This window comes from Cebus imitator, unplaced genomic scaffold (assembly GCF_001604975.1).
Source record: "Cebus imitator isolate Cc_AM_T3 unplaced genomic scaffold, Cebus_imitator-1.0 Scaffold173, whole genome shotgun sequence".
NCBI classification, from domain to species: Eukaryota; Metazoa; Chordata; class Mammalia; order Primates; family Cebidae; genus Cebus; species Cebus imitator.
This window is the reverse complement of record NW_016107488.1, coordinates 3,999,955-4,016,684: the sequence shown is the minus strand read 5'-3', so window position 1 is coordinate 4,016,684 and position 16,730 is coordinate 3,999,955. Positions and strand designations below refer to the sequence as shown.

At 34.3% G+C, this 16,730-nt stretch overlaps 1 protein-coding gene across 2 annotated transcripts in view; it reads left to right on the top strand.

Annotated features, from left to right (window-relative positions):
- SLC30A9 (solute carrier family 30 member 9) overlaps positions 1–14,863 on the top strand; it is a 108,209-nt gene extending 93,346 nt beyond the window's left edge. For both annotated transcript variants that reach the window (XM_017544912.2, XM_017544913.2), the window contains 3 exons: positions 4,576–4,705; positions 6,646–6,759; positions 13,544–14,863. In XM_017544912.2, coding sequence (XP_017400401.1) covers positions 4,576–4,705; positions 6,646–6,759; positions 13,544–13,588 — 289 coding nt within the window. In that variant the 3' untranslated portion in view covers positions 13,589–14,863. The remainder of the gene's footprint in view (positions 1–4,575; positions 4,706–6,645; positions 6,760–13,543) is intronic.
- The last annotated feature ends 1,867 nt before the right edge of the window (positions 14,864–16,730 follow it).

The following is a 16,730-nucleotide window of genomic DNA, read 5'->3' as shown; positions in this document are numbered from 1 at the left end:
AAAAAAAAAAAAAAAAAAAGTTTGCAAAGTAGTTGCCTTCTTAATGTGGACATAATGTGGAACCTGTAGAGTTGCCGTATATTCGCATTGCAATTACAAATTGAACATAAATTCAAAAAGATTTTTATTCATTGGGAAATGATTACCAAATTAAATATAATTTATATTTATTTTGAAAATAGACTCTTTGTTTTAGCTTATTTTAAATATTTTTCTTATAATCTTTCTCTTTTAAATTATTAAAACTAAGGAACTGGAGACAGGAGATAATCAGCAGAAGCAATATAGAATTCTAGTAGTGCTTTTCAGTGAAATTCCAGCTGCATCGTGGTTTTTTTAATGAAGTGAAAGAACAAACCTTTAAAAACCCAATTTTCTACTAACTTGCCCTATTTTTTTTTCAAACTTTAAAATAAGAAAATGTTTTGTGTTATACTTGAAATATTTAAAGTAAATCTTTTAAAAATGACCTGTATATCTGAGCTAGTAAAACATATTAATGATTACTAGATGTATATTTTATGCACTATATGTTTATTCTTGAAAAGTAACTATCTCATTGGAACAAGATTAGAAGTTGAGAGATGGGCACAGTGGCACATGCCTATAGTTCCAGCTACTCAGGAGGCTGAGGCAGGAGGATAACTTGAGGCCAGGAGTTTGAGACTTAAGTCTTCTACTTATAGTATTCAGTGATCATGTCTGTGAATACCACCCACAGCACTATAGCCTGGGCAGCTGAGCATTCTTAAAATCAGTATTAGAGTTAGAAACATAATGTGAGATAATCCAAATTAATATCCTTCCCACGTGATGTTTTTGTCTGGTTTTGGTATTAAGATAATACTGGCTTCAGAGAATGAGTTGGGAAGTGTTCTCTCCAATTTTTTTGGAAGAGTTTGTGAATAATTGATGTTAGCTTCTTTAAATGGTAGAATTCAGCTAGCTGGATGTGGGCTTTGCTGTGTGGGTAGTTTTTTGATTAGTAATTCTATCTCTTGTTATAGATCTGTTCAGATGGTCTGTTTCTTCTTGACCTAAAAGTTTAAGTAGTTTGTATTCTAGGAATTGTCTTTTGCTTCTAAATTACCTAATTTGCTGTTATACGGTTATTTATAATATTCCTTTATAATCCATTTTATTTCTTTAGTGTTGGTACTAATGTCTCATCTTTTCATTTCTGTAATTTGAATCTTCTCTTCTCTTGTTTAGTTTGGCTAAAGGTTTGTTCATTTTTCTTGATTTTTCTAAAGAACCAGCTTATGGTTTAATTGACTTTCTCTATTTTTTTTCTATTTTCATTTTCATGAATTTCTGCTTTAATCTTTATTATTTTATTCCTTCTACTTGCTTTCAGGTTAGTTTGCTCTTTTTCCAATGTCTTAAGGTTAAGCTTTTGATGTTTCTTCTTTTTTAAAATAGACAATCATAGCTACAAATTTTCCTTTAAGTATTGCACTGTATACATTTTGGTGTATTGTGCCATGTTCATTAATCTACCAGTATTTTCTAAGTTCTTTTTTTCTTTTCAGTTATTTAGGGAAGTATGTTACTTAATGTGTATGTATTTGCAAGTTTCAAAGATTTCTTTCCATTATTATTATTTTGTTCTATTATGGTCTAAGAATATATATTATTCCTGTCCTTTTAAATTTACAGAGGTTTGTTTTATGGCCTTACATATAGTCGATCTTGGATAATATTCATGAGTACTTGGAAGAAAATATATTCTGCTGTTGTTCTGTAGAGTGTTCTGTAGATGTTTGTTATATCTAATTGGTTTATAGTGTTCAAGATTTCAATTTCCCTAACGATCTCCTTGTCCTCTTGTTCTATCCTTTTTTTTTTCTTTCTTTTTAAGATGGAGTTTTGCTCTTGTCGCCCATGCTGGAGTGCAGTGGTGCGATTTTGGCTCACTGCAACCTCCACCGCCTGGCCTCACCCTCCAAAGTATCTGGGATTACAGGCACTCATCACCATGCTCAGCTAATTTTTGTATTTTTAGTAGAGATGGGGTTTCACCTTGTTGGCCAGGCTGGTCTCAAACTCCTGACCTCAGGTGATCCACCCACCTTGGCTTCCCAAAGTGCTGGGTGTGAGCACTGCGCTCAGCCTCTATCCATTAATTGAAAGTATTGAAGTCTCTAGTTATTATTGTTGAATTACTGTTTCTCCATTTCTTCTCAGTTTTGGCATCACATATTTTGGTGCTCTGTTGTTGGTACATATATGTTTATAATTTTGCATATATTGTTTAATAAGCAATGTCTGAAAAAAGAGCTACAAACTGAAAGACTGGCAAATTCGAAATTTTCTGGAAGAGTGAAAACCTATGGATTAAATTATTGGAAAAAATACATGATAGTAATCCAGAAAATTTATGCAATTTTTTAAACAGTGTATTAGTTACCTACTGCTGTGTGACAAATTGGCCCAAAACTTAGTGGTTTAAACAACATATTATCATCTTACAGTTTCTGTGAGTCAGGAATCAGGGCATAGCTTATTTGAGTCTTCTATTTCAGGGTTTCTTGCAGACTGTAATCAAGGCATTGACTGGGATTATAGTCGTCTCCTGGGGAAGGGGTTGCTTCTAACCTTAGTCACATGATTGTTGGCAAGATTTAGCTCCTTGCCACATGGGCCTCTTCAACATGGCAGATTGCTTAATCAAAGAGTACAAGCTGATTAAGGCAATAGACAGTGAGTATAAACAAGACAAAAGTCATAGATTAGTCACCTGGTCTTGGAAATAACATCTCATCACTTTGTCTCATTTGGTGGGTCTAGCCCACATTCAGGGAGAATTACACAAGGGCTTGTGTATACCAGGCAGGGATTGATCATTGGGAGCCATATGAGAAGCTGCCTGTCCCAAACAGTTATCTGTTTGTAGTTAGTTATGTGTAAGAACATAAGGAAAAAGTATGTCTAAATATATTTATTAGTTGCTACTTACATATCAACCAAATAATGAAATTTATTAATACTCTGTGAAGACTAAAGTAGAAGTGCTTTTTGAAAATGAATAAATATGTTCTGTGAGTTACCAGGAGAGGAAAAAAAAAGGAATAAATGATACAGCCTCTTGCCAATCTGAACAAATTTTGTTTTCACTGGAGCACATGTAACTTTATAAATATTAAAACATTAATTCTTGTTTCACCCTTGATGGTTGATTAAAATATAGCTTCATTAGATGGATAAAAAAATTAGGACTCAGTGTTTAGTAACCTCCTCAGGATCACTCAGAAATCAGAGTCTAATGTTTTAAGAACACTTGGAGTCTTACTTAGGATTGTTTTTCTAGTAGATCTCTATGTCCTCGGAATTCAGAGTGTTTAGTTATATATGCTGTACAGAAAAAGATCTTATGGTGATCACTGTAGAAAGAAGAGAATTTCTCAACAGTTCCTAGGCAAGATTGATTCCTGAGGGTTAGGGCAGGAGGGATGAAAAGTAGTTATGCTTGAGTATATGCTTTCCTGTCTGGGAGGCAAAAGGGTATGATGCAAAAACCGCTGGGCTTGGGTATCTGAAGAGCTGGGCTGGGGAGTCCTGGTCTGCTGTTTACTAGTGGAATTACCTTGAGCAAGTCACTTATGCCCCTCTGGGATGGTTTTGTCATCTATAAAATAAAGATGTCACTGTACCCACTTTATGAAAGCCATTCATTAAATGCCTGCCTTATAGTTTGTACTCTATTAAACATTTTATATATATATTAGCTCATTATTCCTAACATCGATCCCATGTGGCAGTTATTATTAACCTCATTCTAATAGAGATCTTCACAGCATTGTATGAAGACTTTTAAAGAAGCCAGTGACCATATACTTGGTTAGTATACTCTTATAAATTACTATTATAAATTAAAACAAATTTTTATATGGCATGTAGGAAATTGGTAAGTGGATATATGGAGACAAAGGCTTATGAAATAAAATGACATTTTAGAAAAGTGATTTAGAGTTAATGAATTTTCTTTTTTTTTTTTTTGAAATCATCTCATCCTGCCCAGGCCGGAGTGCAGTGGCACAATCTCGGCTCACTGCAACCTCTGCCTTCTGGGTTCGAGCGATTCTCCTGCCTCAGTCTCCCGAGTAGCTGGAATTATAGGCATGCGCCACCACGCCCAGCTACTTTTTGTAGTTTTAGTAGACAGAGTTTCACCATGATGGTTGGGCTAGTCTGAAACTTCTGATCTTAGGCGATCCACTCGCCTCGGCCTCCCAAAGTGCTGGGATTACAGGTGTGAGACAGTGTGCCTAGCTGAGTTAATGAATTTTTAATACACAAGCTTTACAACTCATATGTATACAAATTACCATAAAATAACATTTGTTAAATTTGCACCTTTCTATGATATCATGCAAAAAAAAAAAAAAAAAGCTAAATGGACAGCGGACCTTGGAAAATGATGAGTGGTACTTAATAGTGAATATTCTGAAACCATCTTGGTCCATTTTTGTCACTAGTGGGGAAAAAAACAAGAATTCAAGACTTTGTGCTATTAAAGTATATATATGTGTATGCATGTATAAATAAATCTGTATGCATTGTTATTGATTGCAGGGCAATTCATGATGTTAAAGCCACAGATCTGGGATTAGGTAAAGTAAGATTTAAGGCAGAAGTAGATTTTGATGGGCGAGTTGTTACAAGATCATATTTGGAAAAACAAGATTTTGACCAAATGTTACAAGTAAGTTTATTTATCATTTTATTACATAACTGAGGGTTAGAAAAATACTTTTAAGGTAAACAAAATGAAATTTTTTTTGTAGGTCGTAAAGACACGTGAGCTCTCAACTTCTTAGCTTCCAAAATTTGACGGAGACCTTTTTATTTACTATGGAAGGATTCAGAGGAGACAGCAGAAGAACAAACTTACTATTAAGTGCTTGCTATGTGCATTTAATCTTTTTACTCTGATTTACTCTCAACAACCCTGTTCTTTCAACAATGAAATAACATTTTTATTTTAACATATAGGGAAATTGAGACACAGAAAGATTAAGTCACTTACCTGAAGTTGCAGTGCCATAGAGATGAAGTCATATGTGACTTTAGATCTGCCTGACTCCAGAATCCATTTTTTGATTAAGAATAGTTTAAGAGAATTTATAAAAGAGAATATAATGAACAGCACAGAGGTTACCACTTGCTGCTATCCAGCTCTTAACATCTTGCTCTATAGTGTGTTGCTTAAGGTCTTAAAGAAATCAATTACAATAACAGTTCAAGCCCCTATTTTCTGTTTCTAGATCTCATTCTTCATCTATCCCTAGAATTAAACATTATGCTGAATTTGGTACCTGTCTTTTCCATTCAGATTGTTGTACTTTTCAGCATTTTTAGTATAATATGTAACATTTTGAATGTTTAAAAATTGATATAAATGGTATCAAAGTATATGTATGCAGTGCTACAATTTGCATAACAACGCATTTTTTAGATTCCTTCATGTTAATTTATATATCTCGTCAATTTACTTTCATTGTTATAGAGTATTTCATCCTATGAATATGCTGTAATTTATTTATTTTGTGTCTAGTTATAGACATATTACTTCCAGTGTAAAACGATTAGGAATAATGCCATGATTGCATTCTCACACATTTCCTTGTTCACATATATGAAAGCTTTTTTAGTGTGGTGTATATATAGATAGCTAGATTTTAAATAGGTGGGCCATTGAATGTACTTATCTTCAACTTGCCTAGATCTTACCAAATTATTTTCCAAAGTGTGTCAATTTAACTTCCATCATTATATATCAAAGTTCTTTGTTCATAGTCTTACATGATTGTATTGATAGAGTTTTAAAATTTTTGCCAGTTTGTCAGGCGTGAAATAGTATCTTGTTCTAATTTTATTTCTTGGAGCATTGAGGTTAGTAAACATTGAAGTTCATTGACCAGTGGAGTTTCCTCTACATTGCTGCCTGATTTTTTATGATTTGTATTATTCTTATAGATTTGAAAAACTCTTTATTTTTCATATCATATTTGTACAATATATAATAATTATGTAAATTATACAAAGAATATAATTCTTTGTATAAATGTAATTTATAAATTTACATTCTTTGTATAAATGTAGTTCTTTTTTTCCAGTTTGTAACTTCCTTTTCTTTTTGTTGTTATACAAAAGATTTAATATGATTTTTAATTTTAATGTCAGATTTGTAATCTTTTCCCCTATACTTTTTATTCTTTTGCATGAAAAATCCTTCCATATCCCAATATCATAAAAATATCCTCTTCTCTTCTAGTAGTTTTTTGGTTTGTTTTTTACCCTTTTATCTTTCATCCACTTCAAACTATTTGTTTAATGATCGGAGATAGCGATTAAATTTTTTTTCTTATGGGAAAATAGTTATTCTAAAACTATTTATTGACTATGTTATCTCCCCAGTAATTTTGTAGTGCTACCTATGTGTAGTATTGTACTCAATTTCCTTGATCTGAATTGTTTTGGAAATAGGTAATCCATTGTCTGTGGCTTCAAGTTTTAAAAATGTTCATTAAACTTAATGGTGTTTGTTATAAGTTTTTTTTTTTTTTCCTTTTTTAAAGAAGTCATAAGTGTACCAACTATGCTTTAAAAAAAATTATTTTCCTGTTTTCATTTTCTTTACAGGAAATTCAAGAAGTGAAAACTCCTGAAGAACTAGAGACCTTTATGCTTAAACATGGAGAAAATATTATTGATACTTTAGGAGCTGAAGTAGATAGACTTGAGAAGGAACTGAAAGTAAGCTGTATTCATAAAAATAACGTAATAATAATGCCAGCTATTTTTTTGAGTACTTACTCTACAACAGACACGAAGTGCATCCATCACATGCATGCTTTCACCTACTCAGTAACTCCATAATGTATAGGTATTTATAAGCAAGAAAATGGGTTAAAGAATTGAATAATTTACCCAAGGAAATATGGAAATTGTGATTTGAACCAGATTCTTTACTTTTAACCACTATTCTCTACTGCCTGCTTTGTTTCTAAAATAGTCAAAGGGTTTTTTTTGTTGTTGTTTGTCATTAAATAAGCAATTTGGAAGTTCCCAGAGAAAGATGAAAAGGAAACTTTAGACTCTGGTCAAAAGTTAGAAAAAATAGAATGTATATCTTGCTTTTAGTCCGTTTGACATTATTTTCTGTTTTTGTTTGTTTCTATTCAGTTGGAGGTTATTGTAATTTATTGGTTATGTTACAGAAATATTACCTGCTCCTGATCAGGTTGTCTTTTAAAATGTCTGTGTTCTCAAATTGCAATTTATTGGCATTTGAATTCTGTTTGCAATGAATAAAAACTTCTAAATGATCTTTAATGTATATAGTTTGTTGAAGGTTGTGCATTTTCTTCAGTTGATATTGACTATTCTTTCATTTTGTAAAATATTGAAGGAAAAAACTCCTATCTCTACCTTACAAGTTTTTCTTTGAGAATCTAGATACCTGATTAGATTAAAAGTACTTCAAATAAGATTTTGTTAATATTGTAGATCATGAGCTTTATCTGACATGATTTTTGAAGTTTATAGATGAGGATTTCTCAAATATTTTTGTCTTAAGACTTTCATTTTTAACAATTGTTGTGGACCCCAAAGAGATTTTGTTTGAGTTATAGTTATTGATATTTACCAAACCATGCATGAAAACAGATAAATTTTAAAATATTTATCATTTTTTTAAAAAACACATACCTATTTAATATAAACAACCTTTTATTTGTTTGTTTGTTTTACTAAGATAGAATCTCGCTCTGTTGCCCAGGCTGGAGTGCAGTGACACAATCTCGGCTCACTGCAGCCTCCGCCTCCCAGGTTCAAGCGATTCTTCTGCCTCAGCCTTCTGAGTAGCTGGGACCACAGGTGCCCCCACCATGCCTTTTTAGCAGACATGGGGTTTCATGATGTTGGCCAGGCTGGTCTCAAACTCCTGACCTCAAGTGATCTGCCTGCCTTGGCCTTCCAAAGTGCTGGGATTATAGGAGTGACCCACTGCACCTGGCCACATTTTTATATAAATAGTTATATTTCCAAAATGAAAAAAAAGTAAAAAGAATATTATTTCACGTTTTTGCCATAGTCTCTTATGCCTGGCTTAGTAGAAGACAGCTAGATTCCTATATCTGCTTCTGCCGTCAGTCTATAGTGATTTGATTTGTTGGTTGAAGAATATGAAGGAAAGGGAGGACTGTTCCTATAGCCTTTTGAGGTAATTGTGATATTCTCTTTTGATGTTGTAACAGCTGGTAGAACCTGAATCAATGAAAGAACTTTTTATATGCTACTTGTGAAGGTAGGGGGCACAGCCTACAAGACTGTCCTTCCTTCTGATACCAACTGTGAGTTCAGGAGGTTCCCTAGAGTACCTTCAGTTTTGATAATTCACTAGGACTCTTACAACTCACTGAATGATGTTAAACCCATCACAGTGTGGTTTATTATAGGTTATGGCTTCTTATAGGGAAAGCATACTGACTGAAATCAGCCAACAGAAGAAGTGCATAGGGCAGAGTCAGGAAGGTTCCATACATGAAGTTTTAATTGTCTTTTCTGTATAATGTACAATATTACTCTCCTGGTGGTAGTGAAATATGACAGTAGCATGATATGTTGCTAAACAGGAAGCTCATCTGAGACTTGATGACCAGAGATTTTATTCAGGCTCCATGGTTGACTGCCTGAGTGGCTGACCTTTTGTCTCTAGCCCCTCTAGAGGTAGAGTAGATACTGTGTGGCCAAAGGCCCCCATCATATATCACATTGTTAGACTGTCTACTGGCTAATGCCCCAGGTAAACAAAGGTACTCTTAGGCAGAACATGTCAAGGGCCTAGAATTTCCCTCCCAGTTATGGAGAACAAAAGCCAAAACTCTCTTTGGGTAAGATTAATTCTCTACTATACACTGTTATATTAAAATATGTTGGTCTGTCTTTGTACTCTGAATGATTCCATAACAGTATGAATGAGTATTTTGGAAAATATTGATTCACTGAGGTACATAGATCTTTCAGATGTTGATACATTTCTAAATATGTGTAAGCTCTCAGGCTCATAGGGGTGGATGTGTTTTTCAACTTAAATTTTCACTTAAAAGCTTGCATTTTATCATTAGCAACAAATACTGTCGTTTTCTTCGAAATAAGACTCACTTTGTTCATTTTTTAGAATATGCCTGCCAATACTCAAATTTGAATAAACCGAGTTTGTTAATCTTTCAAATAAAAATGTATTCTGATAAAAAAGCAGTTTATTCATCTCACAACTCAGGCAATTACAGAAGTACTTTTACATACTTGCCATTATGTCACAGTTTTGTTTTGTTTTGTTTTTTTGAGATGGAGTCTCACTCTGTCACCCAGGCTGGAGTGTACTGGCGCGATCTCGGCTCACTGCAACCTCTGCCTCCCAGGTTCAAGTGATTCTCCTGCCTCAGCCTCCCGAATACCTGGGACTACAGGCACGTGCCACCACACCTGGCTAATTTTTGTATTTTTAGTAGAGATAGGGTTTCACCATGTTGGCCAGGCTGGTCTCGAACTTCTGACCTCAGGTGATCCACCCACCTTGGCCTCCCAAACTGCTGGGATTACAGGCGTGAGCCACTGAGCCTGGCCATGTCACAGTATTTTTAAAAGTGAACTTAAGGGTTGAGGTTTAATAAAATGGATACATTTGCTATTTCATGAAAGACTTTTTAAAATGAAACTGGGTTTTTTCCCCCATAATGTCAGGTGTGGGACAGTAAAGACAAAGACTACTGGTATGGTTTGATGCATTTGCCTTGAATTGTGCAAAGGTGCCAGCAGTTTTACCCACCATTGTTTTTATGCCATCAGGTAATGTCAGCATAGCAAAAAAGGCCAAAAAACGTCTTACAGTTACTATGAAAATAGTTCTGACCTTAGAGTCCCCCTAAAAAGGTCTCAGGACCCCAGCAGTCTTTGGACTGACTGCACTTTGCAAACAACTAATCTATATAAAATATGAGATGATGGTTATTTTTGTACAAGGTAACACAAGATTGAATAAATTTAGCTCTTTATTCTATTTGTTTTAATTGCCTGGCAAGGAAAATAATGGACTATTTGCTTTACATTTTAATAGAAATTATAAATCAGAAGCCAGATTTAAGAATAATTAACAAATTGGTCATTCTCACCTATATTTACTTTTACCACAATCAGACCTCATTGTTTTTGTTTAGCTAACTTTGTACTTTAACTACAGGCTATTAAATCATTAATTATGTTTTTGAATTATGTAAGCCTTTCAAACCAGAAAGCTAAGTATAATCCACACATTCAGGTGGAAACATCTTTGGCTAAGGTAATAAAGCATAATTAATCTTAAGGCAAAGGACACCTTCATAGTTGACATGCCAAACCAAAAGGGAATGCGTGAATGTAATTATTTTTCCTAGTCATGTAAATAAGCTGATTTTCTTTTGAGAACTAAACTTTCTTCACTGGCATATTCCTTCATTTTTAGTATCTCAGGGTTGCCTTCCAAGTTTAAATTGTAATTATTATTGGATTATTTTGGAAGGTCACACTCATTAATATAATTCTGTATTAGTAGAGCCATCTCTGTTGAGTAATGCCATGAGTGTTGAAATAGATATTTTTGGCTTAAAATTCTAGAACTTGTATAGTTCTATGTAAAGGTATTAAAAATAATAGAGACTAATTCATAGATTCCCATATTACAAGATAGGAACTACAAAACTAATACAAAATTATACAGTATATCTTGTTATTATTTTGAAGTTCTTTGACCTGTTAAACATTTGTTTTTTCCTACCTGTATATTTCAGAGTACGGATAAACCTTTCTCCTATCCCTCTATTAAGTTTTATGTTTATGATGAAGTAATGGAAATTAATTCATTGGGAGGCTGCTGTAGCATTCAAAAATTCCTTGTAAATAATGTCTGAATTAAATGCTCTGTTCTTTACTTTGCCTTTGTTTCTCCAGTTTGTCTTACAGCATTGTTTTTAACGAGTCTACAGCACTGCAAAATAAATTATATAATTTGGTTTTTAACTCTCTGCAGGTATTGGAATAAAATCCTCATGGTATGTAAAGTAGCCTAATTGGTATTGAGCAATGTAAGGAATATAGTAGATTTTAAAGTATTTGTTGAACAAGTGAATGAAAATTTTAAGTTGGATACCAATTATTGGGTTTTCAGTTTTAGTCAATAAATACCAGTTTCTACTATGCACATGAATATCTTGTTAGGTAGTAAATACTGAATTTTAAGCATAATCATATTCACACATTCAGCAAATGTGTCTGCTTTGTATTGTGCACACATATTTTTACAAATTTGATTAGTCTGAAAATGATTTTAAAAAGCAGAGCAAATTAACTTTTTAGGGTTTTTTGAGATAAAGCTTTTATTAGTACACATTTATTTACATTGTGCTTTTTAAATAGAATGTCAAACTTTCCATGAACAGGTAAATTTTTCAAGTCATAGTAGGATAGATAAGGGTTGATTGGAGTAGGAGGATACAATTTAGTTTCATTTCTGTTTGGAGGAATATTTTTTAAATTTCATATTGAGTTTAGGGAGTTCTAGAGACAAGGAATAGTTTTAAGTAAGGAAAAGATTGAGAGCAAAAGTGTGCCCTCCTTGTTGAAAGGTCCCTGGTCATTCTCACATTAGGATCAAAGAGGAAACTTGAACGACACTAGTTCTAAGAAAAATCCCTGTGTACACTCAGTAGGGTGTTCTTGCTGGAGCAAAACTCCAGTATTATGCCAGATTTTGTTTTTATAACTGGATACCTTTAATACAAGTAATATGCACATGGTTCTAGGACATTACTTTTTAAGCTAGGAATTACTAATCCTAACTGAATCATTTACAAGAAATTTTCTCCCTTTGTGATTTATTTTTGTAATTTTTATCAAATAATGCACAAAGTTTATAAAGTCAAATAGAACTGAAAAGATAACAGAAATAATGAGCATTGCCTCACCTTCCTCATTACTTATATTCTCAGTGATAACCATTTTTAATACTTTCAGTATGTCTTTATTTACTGCCGTGTTTCTACGTAAAAGTCTGATACGATTCCTCTTTATTTAACATTATTTCCCCTTTGATAGGTGTAGATTTAGTTCTTTTATACACTACTTTTTGTCCTCCATTCTCACAGTAGTAATATATTACAGTTTATTAAATTTGTAATTCCCCTCAAGTTGATTTAGGTGCCCTTCCTTTGTGCACTCATAGGAAAAGGAAACCCAAAACTTTTACTTTGCTCTATGGTAGCCACGTATTGTAATTGCCTACTTAATTTACCTATGTCACTTCACTGCCAAACTTAAGTCCACTGAAGGCAAATACTGTGTGTTTCCAGCTCATTGTCATATACACTTCAGTGCCTGGCACAGAGTAGGCATGTAATAATAGATAGTATTTGTTGTTATTGAATTGAAGTTCCTTAAGCTAGCATGTAAGATTTTTAGTAACCTGATTTCTGCGTGTCATTCCAGCCTCATTACCAACCCTAACCTTTTTGCAGCTTCTGTGCTAGCTGTACCATAGTGCCAGTGCACACTTTGCAGGCTCTCTGACCTTGCTGATGTTGTGTTTTCTGTCTAGACAATCTTCATTATCTACCTGGAAGGCTCACCATATGCAAACCTAGCTTAGATATTATATCCTCAGTGAAGTCTTCCTGCATCTCGTGAGCAAAAGTAATAGTTATCTCATTTTTGTTCCCAGTGTTACTATTTAGTACACTGTAATAGTTAGGAGCTTGGGGTCTGGAGTCAGGCCTGGAATCAGTCCTGGCATCAGTCCTGGCTCCATCAGTTACTAGCAGTGTGACTTCAGACAGGTTAATTTCTTCATATTTCAGTTTTCCCATGTATAAAATGGAAATAATAATTAGGTTATTATGGGGCTTTTAAAACACACATGTGTGCACACATAACACAGTACTTGATAGATGAGTGAATACCCAATAAACGTTAACTTTTTATTATTAGCTCTAATACTTTATCTTGTAGATGTTTACTGCTATGCTTGTCTCCTTGGCTAAACTGAGTCCCTCAGGGTCAGGAACAGAGTCTTACTTAATAATCATAGCTTTGTTTTCTAGCACAGTGCCCAGCCTAAGAATATATGGATTGTTGCTAAAGTATACAAAATGAGTGGTTGTCAATTTACCCTTTCTGATTATTATTGTTTTGCGGTGATTTTCTTTCCACTGCACAAAATTGCATATTTCCTGTGTTTTGCAATGCTTGGCATGTGCTAGATCCTTAGTGCATTTTTGTATTAACACATGAACAAACTTAGGAATGTGGGACTACTTATTGTACTGTATATAGTGTGTCTATTTACCTATTGATCTGTTTTTTTTTTTTTCTTATGCAACTATTTCTCTCAGTATGCTATAGTGAAGTAGTTTGCAAATGTTTTCATTGGCACTAATGATCAAAAGGAATAAAAAGAAACAAGATACTATTTTGCTTCAAATAACATGGTGGTGATTTTTCTTTCCAGAAACGAAATCCTGAAGTTCGACATGTAGATTTGGAGATACTATGAATTTGATGGAATGAATCACCTGGGCAGGGCCCTTGGAAACAAGTTTGTCAGCCCACTCTACAAAGTTTTCTCCTCTCCCACACTGAAGGAGTCAGCGCTGTGCAGAGGCGTTTTTTTAAAGATGAAGGAAATATTTTATGTAAAGAGCAGTTCAGTAGGCCACCGAACTAGAACTACTTCTTAACATCTAAGAGACACACTACAAGTTGAATCAATTTGAAAATCATGTTTTTATGCTTCCATAGGGGACATTTTGGCTATTTAAATTGTTCATAGTGTCTGTTTTTCACCCGTTCAGTGTATACTATACTTTGCAATCATGTTTCCTTTCTTCACATTGGTAAAAATAAGTGGCATCCATAGGATCATGAGTTTTAATTTGTTGCCACTGAAGATTTCACTCCATCAAAATCTGCCATTCTTGGATATTCTGGCTAAATTTTGGTATGTGATTTTTAAATAGTCACACCGTTTCAAAGTCTGTCTTTCCTTATAGAATGTGTAAATTATTTCTCCATACCTTGTGATTTCGACCTCAGTGCTAAGAGAATCACTCTCCTTACCTAGTTATCTACAAATGTTCATTCCAGAAATGCTAGTTGTTGAATTGAAGGAAGACATCTCAGTACACTCTTTTAGGTCATAGTAGTTGCCATTTTATAAAATTTCATTTTTCCTCTTTGCTTTTTTCTTCTTATTTGCTTTAATTTTTCTAATGTTAGGAGATAAATCCTAGATACTTCCATGGGCCAGTGTGATGACTTTTTTTTAAATGAGGTTGAGTTCCATGTTTATTTACTGGGACATAATGCATTTATAAACATTTTAACATTCTGTTAAATGGGTTAGCAATATTTATAATTTTACAGGCAGGACAGCATTTGATTTTTAATTTATTTAAAAGGAGGCACTACTTATGTAAATCTGAGCTGTGGGACATTTCTTGCTTTAAGAGAGAGAGAGAATCTCTCACAAACTCATGGTCATGATTTTGTATGATATAGTTCATAGTGTGTGTGAGTTTGTTGCAGTTACTAATGGGCATTTAGCATAGTATATTGACTATAACATATAAGTAAATAGCTTTCTACTGACCCTAAGTTATCAAGGTGAAAAAACAATTCAGTAATTGAAATGTGGTGAAAAGCTACAGCTGTCTCCATCAAAACAACTTATAATGCACTTTAAAATGTTCAGGTAGCAGTGAGCATTGTTCATAGGAGAATGGCGGCTGGGTGATCTCTTTGCTGAATAAATGAGTTGTTAACATGTGGACCCAATTGCCTGTGTGAGATCTGTGTCTTAAAACTTACTGAAATGGGGTGCCTGTAATCTCAGCTGCTCGGGAAGCAGAGGCAGAGAATTGCCTGAACCCAGGAAGCGAAAGTTGCAGTGAGCCGAGATCACACCACTGCACTCCAGCCTGGGTGACAGAGTGAGACTGTCTTAAGAAAAGACAAACCTTACTGGAATGGAAGTTTATGAATTACTGCAAACTGTAATGCTGGAAACAAAAATCCTTGGTTAAAGGGTTTGTAATGGTGATTTCTAATCTAGAAATGTCATTTACTGGAAAATTGTGAGAATTTACATTGGTGTACTTTTTTTTTTTTTTTTTTTTTTTTACTATTACAGAGCATTTTGCATGCTCTACGTTTTAAGTGAAATAACATTCCAGTTTTATTTTTTAAGATAGAAAATTGTTTTGTATATATAATTTGATACTCAATTCTTAGAGTTTCAAATTCCTTGCCCCTTCTTTACAAAAGAAAATCTTTTTTTTTCAATTCGTTATGATTTACTCTATACTTTTTTCTTCTTCCTTCCCCTTTCCCACCTGCCATTTTTTACTTCATGTTATTGCCATATGGGAAAGTACCAAATTATATTCTGTTTCCTCCCAGTGATATTACTCTGAAAAATTTCACAAAGCCAAACAAGAATAATTAACTCATTTTTTTTTCCAAGATGGCCCTTAATGTGCAGCAGGTATTCCAAATGGTAGTGTTTCTTAGGATTCCCTAAAAAAGGCCAATTTCTGATATTTCTTTTTAAATTTGATTTTGGTTGCAGTCATACTATTTTTAAATAATAATTGAAGGCTTATGTTGCTATCTTTTCTAATTCTGTTCTGCACTGATAAACTTACACCTGTAATCCCAGCACTTTGGGAGGATGAGGCAGGAGGACTGCTTGAGCTCAGGAGTTCAAGACCAGCCTGGGCAACACAGCGAGACTTCATCTCTACTTAAAAAAAAAAAAAATAGCGGGTGTGGTGGGGCGCACCTGTATTAGTCCATTCTCACATTGCTATAAAGAAATAAGAAAAGAGCTTTAATTGGCTCATGGTTCTGCAGACTGAACAGAAAGCACAGCAGCTTCTGCTTTTAGGGAGGCCTCAGGAAACTTCATTCATGGCGGAAGATGAAGGGGAAGCAGTCATAGGCAGAGGAAGAGCAGGGTGGGGAGGGGTAGGTGCCACACACTTGTAAACAACCAGATCTCATGAGAACTCACTATACAGTACCAAGAGGAGAGGGTGCTAAAGTATTCATGAGAACTCCACCCCGATGATCCAGTCACCTCCCGCAAGGCCTACCTCTGACACTGAGGATTACAGTTTGATATGAGATTTGGTGGGGACACAGCACCTGTAGTCCCAGCTACTTGGGAGGTTGAGGTGGGAGGATCACTTTCACTCCAGAGGTCGAGGCTGCAATGAGCTATGATCATGCCACTCGAGCCTGGGTGACATAGTGAGATCCTGTCTCAAAAAAAATCAGAGAATTTGGATCTCTATCTATCTCCAAAAATACGGTTATACTTTGTTTTTCAGGTTTCTTGTTATTTTATCCAAATTAATGTTTCTTACTTTATATCTCACTTTGGCATATGGCATTTGGATATTTAAGCATATCATTTTTAAGGAAAATATTCTCTGCAAGTAAATAATTACAAAATTAATATTGGACAGAGAGGAGGGGCAGTCAAGGGTTTATGATTGATTCCTTCTTGCCCTAAACTAAAATCTAGGACTTAATCAAAGGTGATGTATACAGATGGTCCCTGACTTATAGTGGTTACACCTATGAATTTTTGAGTTTATGATGGCTTTATTGGTATATAACCTCATAGAAGTCAA